General features: G+C 42.6%; 1 protein-coding gene across 1 annotated transcript in view; it reads left to right on the forward strand.

The window, feature by feature from the left end:
* The window catches only part of GTF2IRD1 (GTF2I repeat domain containing 1), a gene marked incomplete in the record, with an annotated part of 795,304 nt that overhangs the window by 245,273 nt on the left and 532,065 nt on the right, over positions 1 to 17,966 (forward strand). Inside the window, 1 exon segment of the mRNA XM_044054146.1 lies at positions 4,790 to 4,973. Within this exon segment, the coding sequence (XP_043910081.1) occupies positions 4,790 to 4,973 (184 nt within the window).

A 17,966-nucleotide genomic window follows, 5' to 3' on the forward strand; every position in this document is an offset into this window, starting at 1 on the left:
CACCCTGATCAGAGGGTCCCAACCCCCTCCAGATAAAAGGCCCAGACAAGAAGCAGACTATGAATCTTCAGACCAGGTATCCATTTCCTCTGACATCTTCAGATCTAGGGTATTCCTTACCCCCTTATGAGGATTCTGATGCTGAGGAATCCATCCCATCAGCCTCTCCGCCTGAGGACTACTCCTTTGGGGAGACCTTGCATACCATGAGGGAGCATTTCCACTGGGAAGGCCAGAATTACTCAGAATCCAAGAAAAGGCTCAGAGACTTCCTTTTATTGCCTCAACACAGACCCCTTGCTATTCTGCCAGTGTTAGATATTGTGGATGATGTATACACTGAATCCAGCATAAACCCTGACTCCTTACCACCAGCCCCAGTTAAGCCAGATAGATATTACAGAGTCCCTGACTCTCACAAATTTCTATACAAAAGCCCTGTTGCTGACCCTGAAACTATTTCTCAGGGACCCAAAGGGATTAAGGCCTCATCAGCTAAAAACCCAGCCCCTCTGACAGAGATTCTAGAGCATTAGAAAGATGGGGCAAGAAAGTTTATACATCTGCAACTTTAGCCATGAGAGCCTTAAATTGCCAGTTTCACATGCTAAAATATCAGCAATTTTTAATGTCTCAGTTGAAACAAAAGATGCTTCCAGATTCAGATCCTCCTAATTTGAAAGAAATGCAGGATTTATTGCATGCAGCTGAACAAGTGGGAAAACATACTTTGCAATGTGGTTTTGATTCCTTAGAGGCCTCCTGTAGAGCAGCAATTACAGGCTCTGTCATTAGAAGGCATGCTTGGTTAAAAGAACACACGTTACCAGATCATGTTAAGGCCAAATTACCGGATGCACCTTTGCAACGGGCTGTGTTGTTTGGAGTTAAGGCAGAGGAGGTATTAAAAAAGATGGAAGATAAGGCAAAATCTATGCAAACGGTCAAAGATTTCTTACAGGTTCAACCTCCTCGTTTTAGCAGAAATTGGCCAACAAATAATTGGTCCTTTCCAGTCACAGACAGACCTCAAAGGGGCAGATATAGACGTCCAAGAGGTAGAGGTCAGACGCAAGGTCCTTACATACCTCGACAATGGGGTGCATCAGGCCAAAAAGAAGGGGAAGACAGACCTCAACCTTATAAAAACAGTCTCAATGACTTCCCACTACAGCTGCCAAACAGCTCTCTCTTGGCAGCCCCTTAGGAGGAAAACTGGCTCTTTTCTATCACAATTGGCATTGCATCACCAAAGACAAATGGGTTCTCAACATCATATCTCAAGGTTACAGGTTCCACTTCCACACTCTTCCAAGGTTAAAAGGAATGCCAAATCTGCCACCACATCAATGGGCAGAGGCTTAAAAACAAATTACAGCACTCATGGACATATGAGAGCTATTCAAAAGGTACCACCACAAGAGCAAGGACAAGGATTTTACTCAAGACTCTTTCTGGTTCCCAGAAAGGACAAAGCCTGGAGACCCATTCTGGACCCTTCTTCTCTGAACACTTACCTGGATATTCCGAAATTCAAAATGTTGACACTACAGCAGCTTCTTCCTATGCTGGGCAAGAAAGCTTGGCTCGTGACTTTGGACCTCAAAGAGGCATACCTGCATGTCCCTATCAGACAAAACTGCAGAAGATACCTCAGATTTCTAGCAGGTTCAATGCACTATCAATTCTCTGCACTGCCCTTTGGGTTATCTACTGCGCCCAGGGTCTTCACAAAGTGCCTGGCACCAGTAATTGCATTTTGCAGGCAAAAAGGAATTCAAATTTACCCATACCTGGACGACTGCCTAATCCAAGCAGAGAGCAAGGGCATTCTTCTAAAGCATCTGGCGTACATAAAAAAGTTATTAAGTTGCCTGGGGTACACAGTAAATGAAAAGAAATCAAAACTAGTGCCCTCACAACAGATAATATTCCTGGGTGCCAGCTTAAACACAATGGCCCAGATGGCTTATCTCACGCCAGACAAGCAAGGACAACTGACTCAGTATTTTCATTTAATGGCAACAAAGACCCAACTCCCTGCAAGAAAAATTCTGCAGGCCTTGGGCTACATGGCATTTGCATACTACTAATTCCATATGCCAGACTGCATATGAGGAAACTACAATGGTACCTAAAGAGTGTATGGTCTCAACACTGTCAAAATTTGGAAACAGTTATACCACTAATTCCTTGCCTACAACAGGAGTTTCAATGGTGGGCTCAAGCTTGTCACCTCAACAAGGGACAGCCTTTTACTCAACCCACAGCCAGGCAGACACTGATAACAGATGCATCGGATTACGCCTGGGGAGCACACATGGCAGGAAAATGTATTCAGGGCGAGTGGTCCGCAGAACAAAGACATCTCCACATCAATCAAAAAGAGATGCTAGCTGTACAAAATGCAATTATATCTTTCAAGGACCTGCTACATCCAGGACAACTACTACTAAAGACAGACAACACCACAGTTATGTGGTACATAAACAAGCAAGGGGGCACACACTCCTACCCCCTCTGCAGACAAGCCATGAACTTGTGGAACACAGCTTTAAACTACCAAGTTCATCTGCAGGCAAAATTCCTGCCTGGAGAGAAAAACACACTGGCAGACGACCTAAGCAGAAACATCATGGATCCTCATGAATGGCAATTGAGTCCACAAATATTCAGAATGATAGCACAAAAATGGGGGAAACCACACATAGATCTGTTTGCAACCCCAATGAACTGCCAACTACAGAAATTCTGCACAAGGAGCTACCATCCACAAGCATGGAAAGTGGATGCCCTCTCATTCAGCTGGAAAAAACTACAAGTATACGCTTTCCCTCCTTTACCTCTCCTTCCAAAGGTACTCATAAAAGCCAGGCAGGAAGAGCCAAAGATAATCCTGACTGCACCAGACTGGCCACGCCAACACTGGTACCCAATCTTAAAGAACTTAGCACAAGAACCGCCCTGGATTTTGCCTCAAATCCCACAGCTGTTGACACAACACAACAATCAGATACTTCACAGCCAGCTAAAGACCTTAAATCTAGCTGCATGGAAAAATCCTTAACCAAGCAAGCATTGCCTCTCTCCAAAGCTGTAATGGATGTCATTCTGGAGACCAGAAGGCCTAGCACCAGGAAAGCCTACTCAGATAAATGGAAGAGATTCTGTGCCTGGAACCAAGCACACAGCCTTGACCCTCTTGTACCAAACATTCCTCAGATACTTCAATACTTAACTGAGATGCTGGACAAGGGCCTCTCCTTCTCATCCATCAAGATTCATGCCTCAGCCATTTCTGCTCATTACAACACGGATCCACCAATTTTTTTCAAATCCTTTGCTCAAACAGTACCTCAGAGGGTCTAAAAACATGAGACTGCCCCGTAGAGCACCTACACCAACTTGGGACCTCAACTTTGTTTTGGAAAAATTAACTTTACCTCCTTTTGAGCCAGCTAACACAGCAGATTTAAAATACATCTCTTGGAAGACGGCTCTGCTACTGGCAATAACATCAGCAAGAAGAGTTTCAGAATTACAGACACTAATGGCAGTGGAACCTTTCCTCATCTTCCACCAGGACAGGGTGTCCTTAAGAACTAACCCTACGTTTATGCCAAAGGTAGTATCAAGTGTGGCTCTAAACCAAACTATTCACTTGCCAACTTTTTATCCAAAACCACAGAACAAAGGGGAGAGACTACTACATTCCTTGGACATTCACAGACAGTTACGCTTCTACTTGGACAAAACCAAAGCTTTCAGAAAATCTGAGCAATTATTGGTAGCATACGCTGCAGGAGCACAGGGAAAAGCCATTTCAAAGCAGACTATTTCAAAATGAATAGCTCACTGTATACGTTTTTGCTACACTCACTATGGGAAACCTGTACCTAGCAGCATTAGACCTCACTCCACCAGGGCAACAGCCACTTCAACTGCCTACCTCAGAGGAGTGCCTACCAAGGATATTTTAGAAGCAGCAACATGGAGTTTTGTCCATACCTTCACCAAACATTACCATTTGCCTTTATATTCCAAATCCAGAGCTGGCTTTGCCACTGCTGTGCTGCAGGGCCTTATAGCCACCCCTAATGCCTTATAGATCCATCCTCCCTACCTCAGCTTTGGGATTCCACCCAAGTGTAATGACTGCAGCAGTGTCACACGATGAACGTAATACAGTTTTGTACCTACCATAAATGTAGATGTTCGAGTGTAGACACTGCTGCAGTCCAGGTTACCCTCCCTCCTTCCCCTCTTACTTTCTGGTATGTACCTAGCTCTTCTACCCTTATTTCCTAAAGGGAGTATTTCCTGGTAATTAAAAATGGTTGTTTGCTTTTCTGTTATATATTTTACTAGCAATTTGCATAGCCTACCTATTTGGGGGCACCTGACATTTGGGGCAAGAAAAACTGAAGAAAATGGCGTCGGCTGCATCTTGTATCCCCCTGGCGCATTGACATCAGGGAAGAAGCGACAGCAACTGACGCCGGACCAAGACTTTGGAACTCAGGCCAACTGGGGAACCGCCTGACAGCAGGATAACACAAGTGTAATGACTGCAGCAGTGTCTACACTCGAACATCTACATTTATGGTAGGTACAAAACTGTACTTTCTCATTGTGAGAAGGTGGTCATTCCCATAGTTTATTGTCTAACTGAGAGTACCTCCATGTGTGCCTGCATTTCCTCTCCTTGACTGATTGTGAACCTTCCCAAATAACTAGACTTTGCAGAAGACCCTGAGTGTTTTTTTCTGTTCTGAATTCTGTGTTGCAGATGAAGCAGCGGGGAACAGCATACCTGTGCCAGTGCCTTATGACAAGCTGTTGATGGAGCCAGACTCTTTCCAGGTGCATGGCTTGCCAGAGGGAGTAACTTTTTGCAGACCTGCAGAGTATGATGCCAAAACCTTAATGAAGATTCTAGAGCAAAATCACTGGATTCGCTTCATTATGAAAAGGTATTTTTGCTGTAGTGAAAATTTACATGTATGTATCTTTCAATTGGAATCTACATATCACAGAGGGACTCTGGGCTGTCTTGACAGCCACACTGTCCCTTTCCAGGACTGCATTGATAGCTCATACTGGGTGTTGGTCTAAACTCATGTTTGCTGTTGTTGAGTATATGAAAGCAATATAACAGGTAAAGTATTTTTCTGTAGACTGTTTTTCCAAAACTTTAGCTAGAGGAAGTTGGTGGTTATGGGACTATATTTTCCAGGAAACCTTACATATTGGTGTAATGGCAGCATTTTTCCATCTAAGGAGGACAAATCTGGTTGGGAATCAAAGGGTAAAACTAAATGCAAGAGGAAGGAAAATATAGGTAGAAGTCTTGTTAGTTTAGGGTGATGGGTATTCAGGATGTTGTGACTTTTGGTGGTAATAGATAAGAGCGGTTTGTGTACTGCTTGCAATGAACTTTGTTCAGAGTTGAAGGAAGTGCTCAGACAGGACTTGTTTCTAACAGGAGACAGAATAATACATGTGTTGGAGGAATGTGGGTGGATCAAAGTTAGATGCTGTTAGTTGTGGTGGAGAATGGGAATGTGATTGAAACAGTCCTTTAAGGTTTCAGTAGCAATGTTAGGAAGTGCATATGAGGTCATGAATTTAATTTCATTAAGGATATTTTTAATTACTTTCCAAAAATCTTTGAATTGTAAGTTAGTAGTTTTTGCCTGTTTCTGAGAAAGGTTGCTTTAAATGATTTTACTGTCAGTCTAACTTTCCTGTTGGGATTTTGGAATTGTGTAAAGATGTTGTTATGGGTAGCAACTTCCTACTGGCCTCAAAGTTCGTCCTCATGTTTTTTTAACTGTTTTATTTCACAGGTAAGCAAAAGGCAGGGGTTCCTATGGAATCTGTACTTATCGAGATGTGCAAGTGTCCTGTATGGAGAGACATTTTGTGGACAAATAGTTGAGAGGCAGAGTGGTTTTTATTATACAAAAAAAGGTGGTCCCAGTTGATGACATTAAAGCACTGATATAATAGGATATCATTGGTATAGAGAAATATCTGCATGTAATAATGGCATGAGGTGATCAAAACTGAAAGAACAGGACAGTGACTGCTGATGGCATTATGTTGTATCTGTGTTGATATAGAGTATTTTGTGATATTAGAAGGAATTATATTCAGAAGTGTATAGTTCCTGATAATGTTGTTATAGTGAATAGTCCATCTGCGTAGCTGAGTTAAGCAGAAGAATGTCACATGTTGCAAAATGCATTTAGATGGGCAAAGCTACAGGATGAAGTTATTTTGAGAGGACCATTGGGATAGAGAGTCGAGGCTGGAGATATAACTAGAGGGGGGGAAATAGGGTGAGTAGAAAAACAATAACAATGTGTACATTTGTTGTGTCTTATATGTAGCTTTTGGAGTCAAGAAAAGCATTGGATAGAGACAAACCAGTTAGAGTGTTCTTAAGTGTCCGGCTAAAACAATACTGCAGCACCTGTTGAAGAAATGAGGCAGAGGATTTTGCTGTTTTAGCTAACATTCACAGAAAGAATGCCTCCATACTCCTCAAGAATAACACGTTCTGACTAGGCACACCTATGATGTTTGCTTGATAGTTTGTTTTCATTTGTTGATTAGGAATGTGCTACTGGGCAAAGCCAGTTTCCAGGGGATACCAAGGTAGAAAAGCTTCAGTAGTATTCTAACCTTATAAAAAGTGTGTGAAGTACAGATGTGAGACAAAAGTTTTGCTCTGTTGCAAGATTTGCAGTCTCATAATAATAACATTAAGACTACTATATATTTCATGCAATTCAAATCATTGGAGAAGGTTACAAACAGCAGTGTTAGGGACAGAAAAAGCAAGGACATTTACATATAGCAAGTATTAGAAAAACAGAGTTCACTACATATGAAGTTCCATAATTTTGGACCAGTTGACAGTGTTTATTTGTGCATAAATATACAAGCTGTCTTACTACAAGCTGCCTTACATCATGAGATGAGTAAAAAAAAACAGTTGCTGATTAATTATGTTTTATCCCTTAAAAAGTGGAGAAGAAATAGTAATAGAGATGTTAACAAACTCAGGAGCGTGAGGTAAAAAAAGTATGTTACAAGTAAATTGAGGTGGGTAAGGTTCCAGGTGTTGAGAAAAGCTAGAATAATGAAAGTCATGAGGGCAGTGCATGTGGTGTCTTTTGAGGGGATATGCTGATTGACATAAAATAAGTAAACTGGATTAAAGAGAGGTAAGTAATATAATTTGTTACTACAGAGCTTTATCCGTGTTTTCCACCACCTAATCCTGAAGTGCTTCCATGAATGTCCAATATATTGCTGAAAGTAGAGGGTAGTTTGTGAAGAATTTTATGTGGACAAAATTGCAGTACTAAAAACAGCATCTCTGTGAATATTGTAGAATTTTACTTCCAGAAAGTGAATACTGGAAGAGTTCAGGAGCACTTGAGTATATGACACTTCACAATAGTAGTTAGGGATGGACAAGCAGCCTTATAAAGGAGCATGTAGATAAATATTAGTTATAAAGTTTTTAATCAACTTTCAAGCTCCAACCAGACAAAGCTTGCAAAAACATGGACAGTGATGTGCCCTGTGAGGACCTCTAACTGCTAAACAGACAGTACTATTTTATGCCATTCTGAGGTAGCCAAAGTAGTAATCGGAGGTTTTGGTCAGATTAAAGAACCAGACAATAACCATGGTAAGTCTTATGGATAGATTTATCTCAGCATCAGTGATTAGGAAAATTTCAGCTTGTAGAAAAATCCTAGTAGCTGTTTGGTAGGATGAGGAACTCTTGATCCGTTATACATTCGTAGGAGTAAAGTTCAAGATTCCATTTATTGCATGGGTGATGCAGAGAGTTAGTTTTTGATTGAGCTACACTCTGTCTCTGTAGTTAAACAATCTGTTGGTGTCAAAGGCTGAGGAATAAAGCTCCTGTCAGTTACCCTTTACTGTAGTTACTCCTTGCATGTATGGAAATAGCAGCAGCTAATACACTATTCACTTCATGTGATGGTTGGAATTATTGCTACATATCAGACACAGTTATGTTTTTAGTGAGATAAGTCCATAACTGTTAATGAACTCCCTTCTCCATAGTGGACCCACAGCAATGCTGTTGGATTACACTTGTTCTTGAATCCCTTTCTGCATTGTATCACATATTTTAACATCCATAGGCTTACTGATTGCACATGCAGCTGTTTGTAGGAACTAATATCCCAGTGAGGATATTTGTTTTTAGCAGCTGAATTAGAATATTTTAAACTATTTTTAAGGTAAAAGACATAAAAGCTTTGAGATAACTCACTGTATCAGGTGCCTGTGTTTGTATTGGAGGATCTATGCAAGTTTTGAAAACATGATCAAATCATGTGCCATTTGTTCATTTGCCTTATTTCTATGACTTACAACATTTGCAATTGCAGAGTTATCAAGCAGTACACTTATTCCCTTTCGTAGCTGCTGTGGTGTCTTTAGAGTTTTCCTTTGGACATCATTAAGGTGTTATACCAAAATAAAAACTGAGTGACAACAAACACAGATATGTAAAATAAACCAAAAAAACTTTTGTTATACTTTAGTGCTTTTGCGTTGACCTCAACACTTCATCAGACTTTAAAAATACACAGATTAACACTCACTATTTAAAATCTAAAGAATAAACTATAATTTATTGGTGATGAGTAGATAAGCAATATAAATATATATATATATATATATATATATATATATATATATATATATATATATAAACGCATACACATTATACATTGGTAGATAGTGTACTGTCTAATTTGCAGTTAGAGTTTCTACAGCTGATTGGATAGCTTGTTATGATGTCATAATTGGAATCAGTCTCTGATTTGTTATTTGTTTGTTGTCACTCAGTTTTTCTGGTTTTGCTTTTTGCGTACTGGTGTGACAACTTCATCCCAGCTGTGCTGTTGTTTTTACTTTTTTGATTAAGGTGTTTTTTTTTCAGTTCACTGCAGTTTATTTTTTGCAAAATATAACACTCATAACAACTGACCAGTTTCAGTCACAGTGCAGGAATAGAAGGAAAGTCAAGATTACAATGTAGTGAGAAGTTACAGTACTATAGTGAATGTGCACATCTATAAAATACCATTATCTGCTAACACAAATGTAAAGAGTATATACAATTTTTTTATATACAATAATTCAAGACAAAATCTCAAGTAGAAAGTGAGATGTCAGTGTGATAATTATCGCTATGTAGTCTATGTAGGAACGTTAGGATAGTTGAGTGGCGATAAGGATGTTCGATGAAGTTTGTGAGTAGTTGGAAGCAGAAGTTATGTTAAGCAAAAGATTATGTGAGTTTGAAGTGTAGATTGGCACAGATATGAGGATCAGTAAGTTACTAGGAGGAGAAAGAGTAATGTAGCTCTGGTTAGATAAGAAGCAATGACATTTGGCTGATAAGAAGAGGTGGGCCTTTAGTTAAGTCCTAGATTTTGGGTATGATGAGATGTCTTTTTTTATGGGGGAAATTACTTTCCCAGAGTTTTGGACCTGATATAGAGAAACAGTGATTCATTCATACAATGGACTTAAGTTTTTGGGAGGTTTGAAGTGTGGAGGCAGAGTGGTGTGGTTTCTGAGACTGAGTAAGGTTGAAATGTTTCTGATAGCTGAGAGAAGGTCTAGCTGACCTAGAGTTTGAATAGTGGAGAACCTAGGAAAATGTCTACCCTTTGTTGAACAGAGAGATATTTTGCTTTTTTCCTCATTGTTTTACAGTAATGTTCATTTTTAGGGGATTAGGCAATACATTTAGAGATGTCATTGGTTATTGTTTGAATGTGTGTTGAGCTTGTTTTTGATACTAAGGCTATGAGGGGAAGGCTGAACTATGTTGCGAGAGTAGAATGCTTTTGCCAATGGCTGTTCTGGAGACTTCAGCAAGAAAGGAGGAGATTTTATTGGCCCAAAATAGGAGAAAGTTAATATTTTTCATTCCATAGTTAAAATGGAGGGAGATGTTAAGGGGTGTTCAGCCAAATGCCAAGATATTTAGAAGAGGTAGTGTTTTCTACTGAAGTGGTATTGTTGTCAATCATATGCAAGTATTTTTTTTTTCTTAAGTTTGTTTGGTGCCAAAATGTGTTGTTTTGGTTTTGGTGGAGTTGAGAAGGATGCTTGTGTTGGAGATCCAGCGGATTAGGAGATGAAAGTATGCTTACATGTCTGCCTGGAGGTTACATATCAAGTTGTTACTACTGATGATGTCCTTCAAGGATGCATCTGCAGTCCTAACATATGGGTTGTCCTGCCTCAGGCAGCCCTTCGGTCGGCCGGATTCCAAAGTCTGGGTCTGGCCTCGGCTGATGTCGCACTTCACCCAATGTCATAGCTGCTGTCAATTGGGTATAAAGGCATCAGCCGACGGCATTTTCCTCAGTCTTTCTTGCCACGCGGTGCCCGAAGCAGAAGCTGTTCGCAAGTGCCGGTCGGTCAGAACCAGAGATTACTACTACCGAAGACTTCTAAAAAGCTAAGTACCCCGTTGGGGACTCTTTCTTGCCTCAGCCGATGTCAGAAAAAGTAAATAACTGTTTAACTTGTGGGAAACAAATACCTCAAAAGGATTTCCACTCTTACTGCCTTCCTTGCTTAGGCCCAGACCACGACGTAGCAGCTTGTCTAGCCTGTGCTTCCTTCAACCGATGGACACTTAGACGTCGGTCGGAGTTTGCAGAGGAGTTTTTCGGCCCTGCTTTTGCTTACAACATGCCGTTGGACACTCCGACTTCACAATTAGCTAAAAAGCGTAAGGATAAGGACCGACACTCGCGGTCCGCGGTTTCGGCCGAAACCGCGGTTAAGCCAACCACAAGTGTCTCGGTTTCGGCTGAAACCGAGTCCTCGGTTCTTCCTTCAGCCGAAAGCAGGCCTCCTACAACCGAGGCCTCACCCAGCATGGCTGAAACTGCTACTGAAATTCTACCTGCTGTTGCAGGTTCTCAGGATTTATCAGATACTATTCCTTTAGACATATCTACTCCTGCACGTGGAGCTGCTAGGCCCCCTGCATCTATGTCTATCAAGGCTTTTTCTAGGGCTAAAGCATCTAAATCTTCTAAGGCCTTGCCTGCTAAATCCCCCTCGCACAGGCCTACCTCTAGTTCCCAAATGCTCAGCCTGGCAGAGGATCTCATTTCTTTGATCAGGGGATCCCAACCTCACCCTGACAGGGCCTCTCATCCCCCTCCAGAGAAGAGGCCTAGAGCAGAGCCCCCTGAGCCAGTTTCAACAGATTATTCCTCGGATGATTCAGAAAACTCAAATCCTCCAGAAGAACCTTATTCTCCATATGAGGACGCTGACGCAGAAGACTCCATTCCTTCTGCCTCTCCTCCTGAGGAATTTTCTTTTGGGGAAACCTTGCATGCTATGAGAGAGCATTTTCAATGGCAGGGCCAGGATTTTTCAGATTCAAGGAAAAGGCTAAGGACCTTTTTGCATTTACCACAGCATAGGCCTTTAGCCATTCCTCCAGTACTAACAGTTGTGGGTGATGCATTTAATGATGCTTGTACTGCCCCTGACTCTCTTCCCCCGGCCCCTGCTAAGCCCGACAGATACTACAGGGTTCCGGACACTCACTATCACTTGTATAAGGCTCCTTTTGCAGATCCAGAAACTATTTCACAGGGCCCCAAAGCTGTAGCAGCCGCCTCTGCCAAAAACCCCCTCCCCTCTGAAAGAGAATCTAGAGCATTAGAGAGATGGGGTAAAAAAGTTTATACTTCTGCTACTCTTTCGGCTAGGGCCTTAAACTGTCAATTCCACTTGATTCAGTATCAGGAATTTTTGTTAGATCAGCTCACTAAAAAACTGTCCTCTCCTGAACCTATAGACCGTAAGTCCCTTCAGGATTTGGTACATAACACTCAGCAGGTCAGTAATCATTCCTTAAAATGCGGCTATGATGCACTGGAGGCTTCCTTTAGATCAGCTATGACTGGTACAGTGATCAGAAGGCATGCATGGTTAAAAGAGCAATCCTTACCAGACCATGTAAAGTCAAAGCTCCTAGATGCTCCCATGGAGAAACACAGTTTGTTTGGCTCCCCTGCACAGCAAGTGTTAAAGAAGGTGGAAGAAAAAGCAAAATCTGTCCAAACAGTCAAGGATTTCTTACAGGTCCAGCCTCCGAGATTTAGTAGAAATTGGCCTTCGAAGAATTGGTCCTTTCCAGACACCTCCAGAGCACAGAGAGGCAGAAATAGGCACCCAAGAGGCAGAGGTCAATCCAGAGGTGCCTACAGGGGACGTCAGTGGCAGCCTAACAACCAGAGAAGTACTGCCACAGATCCAGCTATTACCACTTCCACAGGACAGTCACAGTGACTTGGCTCTGATACCGCCTACCAGGGAACAACTGGAAGCACCCTTAGGCGGAAAGCTAGCCTTATTTTCAGTAAACTGGCATTACATTACAGGAGACAAATGGATTTTACAGACAATAGACAAAGGCTACAGGTTTCACTTCCATACTCTACCAAGAAAGAGAGGAATGCCAAACCTACCTCCAAACCAAAGGACAAACGCTCTACAGCAAATAGACCACTTACTAAGCATGAGAGCTATAGAAAAGGTACCGGCTATGGAACAAGGACAAGGATTTTATTCAAGGCTTTTCCTGGTACCAAGAAATGAAAACCAATGGAGACCTATCCTCGACCTGTCCGCTCTAAACACATATCTCATTGTTCCAAAATTCAAAATGCTGACCCTACAGCAACTTCTTCCCATGCTGGGCAAGGAGTCTTGGCTGGTGACTCTGGATCTCAAGGAGGCATACCTGCACGTCCCCATACGACCAAATTGCAGAAGATACCTCAGATTTCTTGCAGGATCAGAGCATTATCAATTCTCAGCATTGCCTTTTGGCTTATCTACTGCGCCCAGAGTATTCACGAAATGCCTGGCATCAGTAATTGCTCATTACAGGCTTCAGGGAATTCAAATTTATCCATACCTGGACGACTGCCTGTTACAAGCGGACAGCAAAGACAAATTAACAAAAGATTTGAAAAAGGTTATTCACCTGCTACAAGCCCTGGGATACACAGTCAACACAAAAAAGTCAAGGCTGATACCATCCCAAAGGATAACCTTCTTGGGTGCAGAACTGGACACATCAATCCAGATGGCATTCCTTACAGCAGAAAAACAGAAGCAGCTACCACTCTATTTCATGGCATTAACAACGCAGAACCAGCTTACAGCAAGGAAAATCCTGCAAGCCCTGGGTTACATGGCATCCTGCATAATATTAATTCCACATGCCAGACTACATATGAGGAAGTTGCAATGGTACCTGAGGAATTTATGGTCTCAGCACAAGCACAGCCTAGAAACCCAAATTCCAATAATTCCATGCCTGAAGCAAGAATTCCAGTGGTGGGCCCAGGCCTGTCAATTGAACAAAGGACTGCCCTTCCACAGGCCTCACCCAAACCAGACTATCACCACGGACGCCTCAGACCTCGGTTGGGGGGCACACATGGTGGACAAGTGCATACAAGGCTTATGGACTCAAGACCAGATGACCCTACACATAAATCAAAAAGAGATGCTGGCAGTAAAACAGGCAATTCAGACATTCAGACCACTTCTTCAACAGGGTCATTTGCTGATAAGGACGGACAACACCACAGTTATGTGGTATATCAACAAGCAGGGAGGCACACATTCATATCCTCTATGCCGGATGGCAATGGACCTCTGGAATGTGGCCCTGAGCTTCAACATTCAGCTCCAGGCCATATTTGTGCCAGGAAAAGAAAATATACTAGCAGACATCTTAAGCAGAACCACCACGGATGCCCACGAATGGATGCTGCATCCAGACATCTTCAAAACTATCACAAGGAAATGGGGACTGCCAGAAATAGACCTGTTTGCGTCCCCACACAACCACCAATTGAAGAAATTCTGCATTCCCACTTGCTTGGAAGGTGGACTCCCTATCCTTCAGTTGGGAAAACCTGACAGCATATGCATTCCCACCTCTTCATTTGATGCACAAAGTGCTACTGAAGATCAAAGAAGATCACCCGAGGATCATCTTGATAGCTCCAGACTGGCCGAGACAACATTGGTACCCACTACTGAGGAGTATGTCCCGGGAACACGCATGGCCTCTACCCCTACTACCTCTACTGCTAACACAGAACAACTTCAAAATCCTGCATCCAAACTTGAAAACACTGCAACTAGCTGCTTGGAACATTATATAAGGCAAAATAACCCAGATTTATCTCAAAGGGTTAAAGACATTGTCTTGGAGGCTCGCAGACCCTCAACAAGGAAAACTTATTCAGCAAAATGGAAAAGATATCTCATTTGGAGTGCAACAAAAGGAGTAGATGCATCATTGGCAAACATAGCTAACATCCTGGAATACTTAGCAGAGCTTTTCCACAATGGTCTGTCTTACTCCTCCATTAAGATTCATGCATCAGCAATTTCAGCAGAATACAACATGGATCCTCCAGTCTTTTCTCAACCTCTACTCAGGCAGTTTCTCAGAGGAATTAAAATGTAAAGCCACCAAGGAAACCACCATTGCCTACATGGGACTTGAACTTTGTGTTAGAAAAGTTGACACTTCCCCCTTTTGAACCAGCAGCAACAGCAGAATTACAGTACTTATCTTGGAAAACTGCATTCCTGCTTGCAATCACTTCAGCTAGAAGGGTTTCTGAATTACAGGCATTAATGGCAGTACAACCCTTCCTTATCTTCCATCAGGATAGAGTGTCCATGAGAACTAATCCTACCTTTATGCCAAAGGTGGTCTCCAGGGTATCATTAAACCAAGCAATTCACCTACCAACATTCTTCCCCAACCTGCAGAACAGGGGGGAAAGATTGCTGCATACCTTGGATGTACACAGACAATTGCGCTACTACCTGGACAGAACCAAGAACAATAGAAAAACTGACCAGCTTCTGGTAGCATATGCAACAGGAATGGAAGGAAAAGCAATTTCAAAACAGACAATCTCAAAATGGATAGGAAATTGCATTAGATTTTGTTACTCTTTTCATGGAAAGGCAACTCCAGAAAACATCAGACCTCACTCCACAAGGGCTACAGCCACTACTACAGCTTTCTTACGAGGAGTGGCTACCAAAGACATTTTAGAGGCTGCTACTTGGAGCTCCGTGCATACATTTGCCAAGCATTATAATCTTCCTTTATACTCCAGATCCCGAGCAGGTTTTGCCACTGCTGTTTTGCAAGGGATCTTAACTACACCATAAACTCTTAGTGGCTCCTTAGTGCCTCCTCCCCCAGTTTGGCTATGGTATTCTACCCATTTGTTAGGACTGCAGATGCATCCGTGAAGGACATAGTACAGTTTTGTACCTACCATAAATGTAGATGTCCGAGAGGTATGCATCTGCAGTCAGGATTACCCACCCTCCTTCCCCTCTGTGGTACTCCTAGGGTAATTGCCCATCTTGTAGCTAGCTGGGGGAATCTATTATGGTGTATTTGTTTGTATATATGTATATACATGTTTATTTCTATTTGCTCTATTGTTTGGAAACATTTGCATTTATCCAAATTTAGCCTTCCTAGAGGGCACCTGGCATCTGGGGCAAGAAACACTGAGGAAAATGGCGTCGGCTGATGCCTTTATACCCGCTGAACTGCAGCTATGACGTCGGGTGAAGTGCGACATCAGCCGAGGCCAGACCCAGACTTTGGAATCCGGCCGACCAAAGGGCTGCCTGAGGCCAGGACAACCCATTTGTTAGGACTGCAGATGCATACCTCTCGGACATCTACATTTATGGTAGGTACAAAACTGTACTTTCTACCTTGACAGGACTAAGCCTTTCAGAAAATCTGACCAGCTGCTAGTCAGCTTTGATTACAGGGGCAGAGGGCAATGCCATTTTGAAGCAAACCATTTCCAAATGGATAGCACACTGCATCCATTTCTGCTACAAGCACCATGGAAAACATACCCCTCAGGGGATCAGAATTAATTCCACTAGAGCTACTTCAACCTTTACAGCATTTCTCAGGGGAGTCCCTACCAGGGACATCTTGGAAGCTGCAACCTGGAGTTCTGCACACACCTTCACCAAGCATTACCACTTAACTTTTTTTTTCTTAATCTAGAGCTGGATTTGCTACAGCAGTCTTACAAGGCCTGCTAGCCAGCCCTAACACTCCTTGACTGCCTCCACCCTTCCTCAACTTTGGGAATCAACCCAAGTGTGATGACTGCAACAGTGAAACACGAAGAACATAGTACAGTTGTGTACACTTACCATAAATGTAGATGTTCGAGTGTATTCACTGTTGCAGTCCTGGTTTCCCTCCCACCAGCTCTCTGGCTTTCTCTTTCCTTTCTACCTATCCTCTTTATGGCCACCTTTTATGGCAGGGGTATTTACTTTTCACTGGAGGTGTTCCACACCATGTAATAGCTTCCTATTTTGTGGGCTCCTGACATCTGGGGCAAGTAAAACTGATGTAATGGCATTGGCTGCATGTTTTATATCCCTGACGACCTGACATCATGGAAGAGGTGACAGCATCCGACGCAGAAGTCCCAAGACTCTGGTATTCGGGCCGACTGAGGGCTACCTGTAGGCAGATAACCAAAGTGTGATGACTGCAACAGTGAATACACTTGAACATCTACATTTATGGTAAGTGTACACGACTGTACTTTCTGTGTGTGTGTGTCTTTCTGACAGCTATTAGGTCTGTTTAAATTAGAGGACCTAGTGCTTGTTTATTTAAATACCAAGTTATTTCCTTTTAGCTTTACTAGAAGTGCTGTGTGTTAATAATTTTTCATATTTAGACATGTTTTTGTGTGTGATTTCTATATAGTTTTATAGTTGTTTTAGCATTTCTTCATCCCTACCATGTCCAAGGTAACTAGTGAGAAGGAACATAAACCTTTGGGCTTTAAGAAATGCCAAAAGTGCTCCCAAAAATGTCCATTACGGATGGACATAGTGTTTGCGTTTACTGTTTAGGAGCAATCCATCTACAGGAAACCTGCACATTCTGCCACTCCTTTAGTGCTCGTGTCCTACAGGAGAGGAAAAATAAACTTGTGGTCAAGGACTCTTGAAACCAACTTTTGAGGAAACTCTACAGAGTTCTTCCTCGTCTTTCTCCAGTAAGTCTTCTTCATTTGCAAAGGACATACCAACTAAAAGGCAATCTCCTGTCTATTCGGCTCAGTCTGAGCCTCCTGAAAAATTGCCTGAATTGTCAAAAATTTCTCAAGCATAGACTTCCTCAGCTCCACTGCCTTTGGAACCGACGGAGATAATCGTCATTGATAAACCAAGTTCATCGGCTCCAAGATCTTCGGAGCCGAAAGAAACTGTGACTGGCAGCTGGTCCATTGAACCTTTGCCGGTCTCCCCTACTTTGAGATCTCCTATCTTAGAGAGATCTTGTTCACCAACCCTATCCTTTGGGTCTTCTAGGAGCCTGTCTGATGATGACATGGAGAGGGTGGTGCGTAGACTATTGAAGTTGCCGGCGTTGGCAAAATTGTTCTCGGCTCCAACCCAACAGGTTTTGGAGCCCTCTAAGACTATTACATCCACTATTGTTCCTCCTCCGAGCCAAGCTGGATCTTCGGAGCTGGAGTGCAAAGTACCACTTCCTGTAGACCTGTCTGCTACGGGACCCCTTCTATATATTCTGGAACTGATCTCTGCTTCGACACTCTTGGTACCATCCATGGTGTCTAGGAGCTGTAGCTCTCCAGTCGGTCCCGAGGTGGATGCTCAGACCCGAGCTTCTTCGGTTCCGAGTCTACCCCTTGGTGCCTCAGCTTGGTTGAGCTCGGCTCCTAGATCAACTTCTGAGCCAGTATCCCTGGAGCCGGGGGTTTCCTCTGTTTCCTTGGAACCAGGGGTGTCCT

The sequence above is a fragment of the Protopterus annectens genome, chromosome 13.part0, assembly GCF_019279795.1.
Source record: "Protopterus annectens isolate FY-2018-M chromosome 13.part0, PAN1.0, whole genome shotgun sequence".
Classification (NCBI taxonomy): Eukaryota; Metazoa; Chordata; order Ceratodontiformes; family Protopteridae; genus Protopterus; species Protopterus annectens.